The sequence below is a fragment of the Vitis vinifera genome, chromosome 3 (genome assembly GCF_030704535.1).
Source record: "Vitis vinifera cultivar Pinot Noir 40024 chromosome 3, ASM3070453v1".
Classification (NCBI taxonomy): domain Eukaryota; kingdom Viridiplantae; phylum Streptophyta; class Magnoliopsida; order Vitales; family Vitaceae; genus Vitis; species Vitis vinifera.
Genome location: NC_081807.1, coordinates 6,608,928 through 6,619,366, shown reverse-complemented (window position 1 = coordinate 6,619,366; position 10,439 = coordinate 6,608,928). Strand labels below are relative to the sequence as shown.

At 36.4% G+C, this 10,439-nt stretch overlaps 1 protein-coding gene across 2 annotated transcripts; it reads left to right on the top strand.

Moving 5' to 3' along the window:
* Positions 1-629: 629 nt before the first annotated feature.
* On the top strand, positions 630-9,612 carry LOC100245609 (KRR1 small subunit processome component homolog). 2 transcript variants are annotated; one of them, XM_002271358.5, is made up of 12 exons: positions 630-963; positions 1,377-1,453; positions 6,185-6,295; positions 6,649-6,717; positions 7,532-7,588; positions 7,790-7,828; positions 7,958-8,062; positions 8,158-8,240; positions 8,357-8,438; positions 8,618-8,761; positions 8,849-8,923; positions 9,258-9,612. In XM_002271358.5, exons 1-12 carry the CDS (start codon positions 771-773, stop codon positions 9,381-9,383), a joined length of 1,161 nt encoding a protein of 386 aa, XP_002271394.1. In that variant the 5' UTR covers positions 630-770; the 3' UTR covers positions 9,384-9,612. The 2 variants fall into 2 exon arrangements, with proteins under 2 accessions (XP_002271394.1, XP_059591921.1); XM_059735938.1 differs by having other exon boundaries at positions 639-963; positions 8,849-9,612.
* The last annotated feature ends 827 nt before the right edge of the window (positions 9,613-10,439 follow it).

The window sequence follows — 10,439 nt, the reverse complement described above, 5'->3', positions numbered from 1 at the left end:
CCTTTATTCTAATTAAATAATAAATTTTAAGTCAACAATTTAAATATAATTTAATTTAAAATCAATTTAATTAATTAAATAATAAATATTAAGTTTTACCGAACGCCTCTTTAGATGAAATAAATTTGGTTATAATGGAATTAATCTTATATGAATTAAATTTGGGCATACATATATATTTGAACCAAGACTTGAGTAAGAAAATTAATAAAAAATGACTTTTAATAGTTAAACTTTAGGAACCAAATTTAGTTAAACTTTTAATAGTTGTTTTATATACTTCCAAAAAAAATGACTTCCTTTTTTCTTTTTTTCTTTTCTTTTTTAATTTCTTTTATAGGAATGGTATATTTTACAAACTCACATACTTCTATTTGGGTATAACAATCAAATGCGTGTAAACATTTACTAGTATATCCAATATGAATATACCTAAACATAGCCTATTTGGATAATAATAGAGGGAAAACAAAATGATATTTAATATTAATTATTATTTATAGTTTTTAATCAAAATTATAAAAATATTAAAAAAAAAAAATAGTGGGCTGCGAAACTTGGCCCAGCCTAGACCCACTTTGATTTCGGGCTGAGAGACGAGTTGAGCGGCGAGCCCAGTGACTTGGGGGTTGTATACTTGTATTTGATGAAAAAATGAAAAAAGAAAGGAGGCGGCTCCTCAAGGCTCCAGACACTGTTTTTAAGGGCTGAGCAGAGAGAAATCAGGGAAGGAAGAAAGGGCGGCGATTGAAGAGAAGCAGAGGCCAGAGATGGAGGAGAGCAACGGCGAAGTTGAAGTAGAGCGGAAGGAGAAGACGAAGCACAAGGGAAAGCACGACAAGCCAAAGCCATGGGATGACCCTTCCATCGATCACTGGAAAGTCGACAAGTTCGACCCTTCTTGGAACGAGGGCGGCATGCTCGAAGTCAGCTCCTTCTCCACCCTCTTCCCTCAATACAGAGGTCTGTCACATTGACATCATAATCTCTGTTTGCTTCCCGATAAAAATCAATCTTTGGAAAAAGAAAAAAAAGTTCCAAAAACTTTGGTAGTATTTGGGATTTGGGATAAAGTATAGAATTTTGTACTGCTTATAGCCGTTGTTTGGGTCCAAGGAAAATAAATTGAAATTTAAGTTTAGCCTTTTTAATGTTTTGTTTCCTTTACCCTCCGTTAGGTTACGGGAAATCAAATTCCTAAGAAAAAGGAAAGAAAAGAAAAGAAAAGCCCAAATTATATAAAATTTACATTGGAAAAAATTGCGTGTAAAATGAATGAATTTCGATTTGAAGAGGTTCATGGGTTTCATTATTTTCATCAGCTACGTTTTCTATTATGGTCTCTCATCCGTGAGTCTTTGCTCTGTCATTGTCAGAAAAATACTTACAAGAAGCTTGGCCCACTGTGAGGGGTGCATTGAAGGAATTTGGTGTTAAATCTGAGCTAAACCTGGTAAGTTCCCTTAAACCCCTCAGAGTCAAACTTTTTTTTTTATATATATATTATTTATAGGTTGATATGTGATTTCTTCCTTAACGCATATTAGTTCTGAAATTAAACAAGCGGATTAGTTATTAAATTTGTAATTTATATACTCTAGATCAATCCATATATGGAGCATTTGATTTGATGGAAGTTGGTTTGTAATTCTGTATTGTCAAACTTTTGTGGCAATTAGGCTGTTACTTGGGTTGGATAATGAACTCATGGTCAATATTATCTTTTGTGACTCTCTATGGCACTTCAATCTAGTTTATAGAGCGGTTGATTTATCATAGGGGCCCATTTGGTGGTGCAATGATAAACATCTCAGCCTGTCATTGGTGAACAACCGGATTTAAGTTTTGAGAGTGGACATCCAACCTAATCCTCCCAGGATACCACTTTGGAAATAACTATACTGGATAGTGGAATCTTTTACTATTTGATCAATTCAACTGGATCCTAGTCTCCTAGATTGGGAAATGATGGAGGGCTGCTTTTGAGCTTTGGTTCTTTATCATGTTTTATATGCAGTATAATTTAATATGTTTTTTTCCTTTGCTTTATCCATTCTTTACTTGTTTCTTTTGTTTTTTAAATTTATTTTTTTCTTTTTCTCCTTTTTCCCTTGCTTTTTAACACTTTATACTTTATAGGACTATCAATCAAGTTGCACCAAGCTTGGCAATGCCCAATGTGAAGGTGTCTTCCCCAAGCTTAGATTATCTATATCTATTCAGAATTTCTCTCCTTCATAAAGCGAGTTTTGGCTGGTGTGTATATGGCTCCTGCTGGCTTCTTAATCAGCCTATCTTGTCCAGTTCAAAGTCAGCAACTCAATCCAAAATTGAAACGCTAGATAATTTAAAAACCCTATGAAAGAGAAGAATCCTTCCAACTAGAAAGATGAATTGGACTCTTTCTACCTAAATGATGTTCAGTAGTTATAGGACTCACATTACATGGAGTCATGGACTGCATAACTTTGTAAAGATGGATCACGAGTGATTGCTAGTTTACTTGATGCAACAAAAAGAAATGAGATGTGCCGTGTGGTTGCTGCAACAGGTGCAACCTACAACTCCTACTTGATTATTGAGCAATTAAATAGTAGAAAATAGCAAGACTACTAATGCAATTGAAGTTGAAACTTAGCAAAATGTGTTTCAAGGATCAAAAGTCCCCTAAAGTGCTCCATCAATGATATCAATGTTTCAATCAGAGCCCTTGACTACCCTTAAAACACTTTAATCTTAGCTTCAAAACTGCTTAAAGGTCGTGTGCTTTCACATGACTACTAATAAAGCTAGGCCCCTGACCAGAATATATAAGATTTTAAATAGATAAAATATAACAATTCAAAGGCATCAAGCTTAACAAAGACTAGATTTATGAGCTAAATAGAAATCCAAGCCAAGTTAATGAATCAGCCCTCTTGATCTTTGCATGCAATTTCTCCAGTGCTCCTTCATCAAACTGCAAAGTTGGCAGCAGTCATCGTTGGCCTTATATATAACTTTCTACAGTCCATTATATTCCTGAACAATCCTTTCCACAGTTTCCTTCTATGTCATTCTGAATGAATGAATTGATTACATGGTAGCCTTAGTCCACTATGATATGTTTTGCACAACAAAAATGGACTTGGTGGTTGTTCCTCTCAATTGGCTACAATGTCATGATTAGTGTCTTCTGACATTTTTCATGTTGTTGGGTCATTTCCATTATTGTATCTTTATGAATTCTTCAAACTTACTCACATTCAATAGAATCTTATCAAATATGCTCGTATTCCACCTCTTTGTTGTAATAGACATAAACCCTCTCCAATGACAAAGGATAGACGGAAGTCCAATGTCCCGCATTGGTTAATTACTAAAGTTGGTTGGGCCTTATATGTGGGGCTACCTCTACCCCCGTTAGCTTAAGCTTTTGGGAGTGTATGTGGCCCCACATCATTTGGTATTAGAGCAAGGTTTGGCCTAGCTCGCCCTGTGCTCACTAGCATGGCTGTTAGCAATTGAGTGGGGATGTCTGAGGTAGAACGAAAATCCAATGTCCTATATTGGCTGATTACTAACATTGGTTGGCCTTATATGTAGGGCAACCTCTATCCCCATTAGCTTAAATGCTATACTAATTATAGGAATATCAATGTTTTTAAAGTACTATATTCATGCAGAAAGGAACTCAATCATGTTTGTAACTTAAAGTGTAATTACCTGGCTAATTTGCTTTGCTGGGCAATATCTTCTTCTTGGGTTGTTCAATAAGGCTCTCCTGGGAAAGTGGGCATGGCGTTTTGCTAACGAGAAAACGGCCTTATGGAATCAGGTGATTAGAAGGAAGTATGGGGAGGAGAAAGGAGGATGGAGATCTTGTGAGATTAGGGAGGCTTATGGGGTTGGTTTGTGGAAAGCTATAAATAAGGTGGGACAATTTGTAACCCCTTTTTTTGGCTATGAGTTGGGGGATGGTAAGTGGTGTGGTACCAGCCCTTTAAGCGAGGCTTTCCCTTCTTTATTTTCCATAGCAACGTCAAAAGAGGCATGGGTAAATGAAGTGTGGACAGCCGAGGGGGATAGGAGGGGAAGTTGGACTCCTACTTTCAATAGGCCGTTTAATGATTGGGAATTGGAAGAAGTGGGAAGGTTACTTAGGTGTTTGGAAGGAAAGATGGTGAGGGTGGATGAGGAGGACAGGGTGAGATGGGTGGAATCAAAGGATGGGGTTTTTTCAGTAAAGTCCTTGTATAGGGCAATGCAGCCGGTGTCGTCAGCTTGGTTTCCTTCAAAGATTATTTGGATGTCTTATGCTCAACCCAAGATAAGCTTCTTTGCGTGGGAGGCGTCGTGGGGTAGAGTCCTAACTTTGGACCGTCTGCAAAAGAGGGGTTGGGCTTTGGCAAATAGGTGTTTTCTTTGCCAAAAGTGCGGGGAGTCGATTGACCACCTCCTCCTTCATTGTGAAAGAACAAGGGAGGTGTGGACCTTGCTCCTCTCTTTTTTTGGAGTCTCTTGGGTTTTTCCGCTTTCGGTTAAGGAAACTCTAATAGGTTGGAGAGGTTCCTTTATGGGCAAGAAGAGGAAGGTGACGTGGCTTTTGGGACCGTTATTCTTGTTTTGGGTCATTTGGAAGGCTAGAAATTCAATTGCTTTTGAGGACGGGGTGCTATCTATACAAAAGCTGAAAATTTCCTTTGTGTATTTGCTATGGTCGGAAACCAAAGTGTGGATAAAAGATGGTCCTTCGACCTTATTAGATTTTATAGATTGGGTGTGCATGTATTAAGGAAGAGGGTTTTTTGTGCTTTCATAGAGGGGTGGGTTCTTTTGTAAGGGGGTGAGTCGTTTTCTATACTGTAACTATTTGAGTCGCTTCTTTAGCGTCTCTTTTTCAATACATATATCACTTACTGATCAAAAAAAAAAAAAAAAATCTTCTTCATGTTTCCACAGGGCCACAACAGCACAATCATCAAAATTCGAAGCCTTCATAAGCTTGCCTTTTGAATTATTTGATGAATCTCTCAGCATGTTAGCATTTCACTATGAACTTTATGGCTTTAAAGCTCTAGCGATTACCCTTCTCTATTTATCCTAGATCCACAAGTATCTTTGTACATTAACAGGTTTGCCTGTCTCATCATTAAAATTCTATTCATTTCTGTTAAATAAAAGGGTTCAGAAAGGCAGGTTATTCTTCTATATATATCTATATATATATGATATGTAAATAAAGAGAGTATAAAAAACCAGCGATACAAGATCTGATTACAAATAAGAAGAAAAGCTTCACAAAGAGCAGCAATACAAGCTGCACAAGTTCTGCCTTCATATCATTTTAGCATTTCACTCTGATGTTGAAGGTTCTAAAGCTCTAACGATTATCTTTCTCTGTTTATCCCTAGATCAACATATATATATATATATATATATATACATATTTGTATTAACAGGTTTTCCCATCTAAATCATGCATTCTTTCATATTTATTTTTTCTTTACCAGAAACAACAGTTTTACTACATCATGAATTTAAAACAAATAAAAAAAAAATAAAATTACACGAAGGATGAGATGTCCTTCAAAGGAAAGCAAGTAAAAAGCAGCAAAAGGCTCCCAATGAACCTAAAAAACCAATGCAAAGATCAAAGAGACAAATTAGGGAGGCACAAATTCCCCGAAAAAATCCTTTGAACTAGAAGCACCTTATTTAGCCAAAGACTCTGCTAACTGGTTGACCCAGTGTATAATCCATAAAAAGAACATGCCAATTTTGTAGACGGATTAGATATTCTATATGAGAAAAGATTCAATTTCCAAGGGCCTCTTTTTCTCTGAGATGCCCAGGAGATAACTGGGATTCAATTGCCTCCACCAGCAAGTTGCTTAGGCCTAATTAACCGGGTGAAGCCTTCCAGCAGAGCTAGCAGCACCTGTGTTCTATGATCAATCCCACCACACCCATTTTGCTGATTTTTTTGTACCTGTCACTTGTTTGTTTCTTTTTCTTTTTCTATTTAAATTTTTTCTACCTTTTTTTTTTTTTGCTATTATATAAAATGCCCTGGTTAGGCTGCAAAATCATAAAGCAAGTTATTGATGCCCAATTTATAATAATGCTTTTTTAAAGTTGATTAATCCATACTATTTCTTGTGTTTATTTTTGCTGATTCACCATGCACTCTATTGCTGTCCAGGTTGAGGGATGTATGACAGTGTCAACAACTAGAAAGACTAGGGACCCCTATATCATTATGAAGGCTAGGGATCTCATTAAACTTTTGTCAAGAAGTGTTCCTGCACCTCAGGTATAGCCATCTACTTAATATATATGTAAATATTTTGCGCACCCCCCCCCCCCCCCCCCCCCTACCTCTCTCTCTCTCTCTCTCTGTTATATTTATTCTGGTAATTTTGGTTCCCCCCTTTTTTTTTTGTGGGGGAAAGATGTATTGTGAGATAGATAGATAACACACTTAAAGGTCATTGATTATCTTGAAGTTCTTTTACTTGTATTATTATTTGAATACCTTTATTGATGTCTAGCTTTTAATTGGGAACTTTATAGGAATAAAGCTTTTGTTTTGTAGATCAGACCTTATGGTGGTTGTCCTTATATTTTGTCTCATGTAAGTGCTTTTACTGCATTTTGCTCTGATAGGCAATCAAGATACTGAATGATGAAATGCAATGCGATATCATCAAGATTGGAAGCCTTGTTCGGAATAAGGTGTGTGTTCTTTAAATTGTTTCAAATTGTTAATAAATGTGATTTATATTTTCAGAAAATTTTCTAATCAAAGAAGATATTTTCAGAAAACTGAGATGATATAGTTATCTTGATTTAGATTCTTATGTAATTTTTAATTATGTTCATTTACCAGCTAATATCATATATTGGAGGCATGCTGAATGGTTCATTGAAATTACATTTTGGCATCTGTTGAATATTATTTTGCTTTACAGTTTGTGCATATTTGCAATCTGCAATGGCCAACACCTACATGGCTACAGCAGGTGCAGGTTCAAAGGCTTAAAAAGAAAATAATTCCAGAGTCTTGTTTTATCTGGAGAAAAATATTTTTGTTGGTTGTCCCTTTACTATGATTCCAGATGCCTTGTTACATCTGGAGTGTCTGCTTTTGCTGCATTTCCTTTCTACAGATATTGGAACTAATGATTCATATTTTCTTACGTTTTAAAGCTGTCAAAAATGATTTATTTTGGCAGATCTTAGTCATCTTGTTCGTTTTTGTAGTGAATGGCTAGTAGTTTTGGCACCCTTGTTGAAGCTGATGTCTTTATTCTAGTCCATGATCGTGTTTGGACTTCTATGTTTTAACCTGCTTGAAATTGAGACAAATTCATGCAATTCTGTAGTTTAGTCAGTGTTCCACTGGAAAATGCAGAACAAGATCTTGCAAGGATAGGTAGAAATTTGAAAAGCTGTAGAATTGTGAATGACATGAAACCATCACAAATCAAAATTGCATCAAAGTATGTTGTCCTGGGCCTAAATGAGTGATCTCTATCCTCGTATGCAGGAACGATTTGTTAAGCGTAGGCAACATCTTGTGGGCCCCAACTCTTCCACTCTAAAGGTGTGTATAATGGTCTGAGATTTGATGTCATGCTTCTCCCTCATCCTTCTCTCAACAACAAGAAAAAAATGTGTGCTCCCTTGGTCGGGTGCGCTTTGGCCACTAATTCTAACTTGATGCCTAGAACATGATATGCTGTATCATGTATGTTTCTTAGATTCCTCTTTTTGGTGTATCTCTGACAGTAATATTGCAATGCAGGCACTTGAAATTTTGACAGGATGCTATATTCTTGTTCAGGTACATTTTTTTCACTACTCTTCCATTGAATCGCACAACTTAATGTGATCATTCTTGTCTTAACTTGAATATTTTCTGTTTTCATTTGTTCCATTCTTGCTCTTTTTCATTTTTCTTTTAAATGAGCAGGGGAACACTGTTGCTGCTATGGGTTCATTTAAAGGTCTAAAACAAGTCCGAAGGGTGGTGGAAGACTGTATACAGAATAAAATGCATCCAGTATATCATATCAAGGTGAATAGGCCGGAATTCTTTGATTCTACTCTAGCAAAACTGCATTCTTTAATGGTTGTAGATCTGTTGATTCTCCTTTTTCCTTTCATGAGTAGACCTTGATGATGAAGAGAGAACTTGCTAGTGATCCAGCACTTGAAAATGAGAACTGGGATAGGTTTCTTCCAAAGTTTAAGAAGTATGACATTTACCACACCCTTCTTCTATACGCATATAGTTTTTAACTTCAGTATCTGTGTTGTTTCAGGTTTTCCATTTATTAACTTTTTTACATCATTTGTATATCATTTCCAGGAAAAATGTTAAACAAAAGAAAGTTAAGAGCAAGGAGAAGAAGCCATATACACCCTTCCCTCCTCCTCAGCCACCTAGCAAGGTGAGAATATCATCTCTGGTGCCTTTTAGTTTCTAGTAAAGAATCCACTGTTTCCATTGTATCTTCTGGAAACAATTTCGATGGAAATATTTCTTTAGCATCAAAATTTTTCTGTTTTCTGCTTATGGACTGTCCAATGTATTATTTCCTAAACATGCAATGCTCTGAAATATCTTCAGGTTGACCTACAACTGGAAAGTGGTGAGTACTTCTTAAGTGATCAAAAGAAGTTTGCGAAGAAGTGGCAACAGAAGCTGGAGAAGCAGGCAGAAAAAACAGCAGAGAACAAAAGAAAAAGAGAAGCTGCATTTGTTCCTCCCATGGTTTGATTCTGGAGCTCCTTCGCTTGCATCATACCTTCAACTGTATTTATTTTATTTCATCATTAAAACTTTGTTTTGCCACTGCAGGAACCCATGGTGCAGGATCCAAGCAAATCTGCTGATGACAAGAATGATGTGGCTGCAATGGCCATGTCGTTAAAGGTAATTGGGATGATGAAACCTAGAGTACGTTTGGGAGTGTTACTATTTGGAGTACTTTTAGTTGAAGTGCTTCCTCTAGAACTGTTTTCAGAAGAATCACCTATCAAGTGCTTCTCCATGGAACACCACAAGGGATTTTCCAACTTTTTAAAGTATTTTTAAAATTTTGCCAAACGTTTGATTTTTCTCCAAAAGTGTTTTTTATACTAAAAATGTTTTCTAAACCTTTGCAGATGTATTCTTGTTCTGTATAACTGAAATATATTGCCAATATGCTTAAAAATTTTCTTGTTTCTTAACTTAATTGCATATCCGGTGATTGGTTGCATTGCAGAAAAAGGCAAAGGAGTTTGGGAAGCAAAAATCCCTTGAGAATGTCAATCCTGAAACATACATTGCGGCTTCAGGAGAAGCACCCTCGAAGAAGAAACGCAAGCACTCTAAGTCTTTGATACAATGAGTGGCCTCAAGAGTGATAGTATGGGAAGTAGGCTGAGCTTTTTTCCTTGGACCCCCACCCTAGGCTACTAAATTGTGGCTGGGCCTCAACTTTATGTTTCTGGAATCTGCTGGAAAACTGTCTTATACCCACAAATTAATGGGCTTTGGAAACTGTTGTTGTTAATTTATAGAAGTAGAAAGTTCAAAATTTTTTATATATGAAATGGACTGGAAAAACATTGGAGAAATATCCTTAGCTGTGGTGGACTTTGGCAGTTCATGAAACTTGCAGTTAATTGGTCTTGTCTTTTATTTATTTTATTTTGGTTAAATTATGTAAGAACTTATTAAATAAATAAAAAAACCAACCGACCCACCCATTCAAAATAGCCCAAGTTGATTGGTCGCCTGAACATGTAATCCAGAGCCCACGGCACAACAATAATAGAGATTTAAACACATATCATAATCCCAAATTTGTTCTAAAGATATCCCACCAACCCAAACATCTACCTTAGAAGGGACATGACTTTAATATTATATCACAAAAACACTTCATCGTAGATTCAGCAGGAAGAAAGCCTGCTTTCATGGCTGGGCAACACATGGGAGGGTGGATGTCTTTTTCAAAAGTTGGAAAAATAACCTCAAAGCATTGACGTTGAGTCATTCTCCCTAATCTTTCCTTACTTTTTAACTTCAAAAGCACTAAAAAATTGATTGCACCATAGACTTGGAGGTAAAAGAAAGACTTTACTCTATTAATCTTCTACAAATTCGATGGCTTCTACTCCATTACCTTCTTTCTTTCAAAAATGCAGTCCAGGTGTCAACCCCGAAACACACGCAAACTCCCAAAAGTGGGCATGTGCTTCACAAGAAGATCATGAAACCCACTAAGGTAACAAAAAAATTATTTTACCATTTTCAAAAGTAGGTTGATTTCAAACGTATGGGTCATTCCAAGAAATTGCCACAGCCCACGTTTTTCACGTACATTTTCTACACAATTCAATATTGGTTCCCGCATTGGGAAACAAAGAAAAGCCACTAGAAATTGCGAAGAACATTCCAC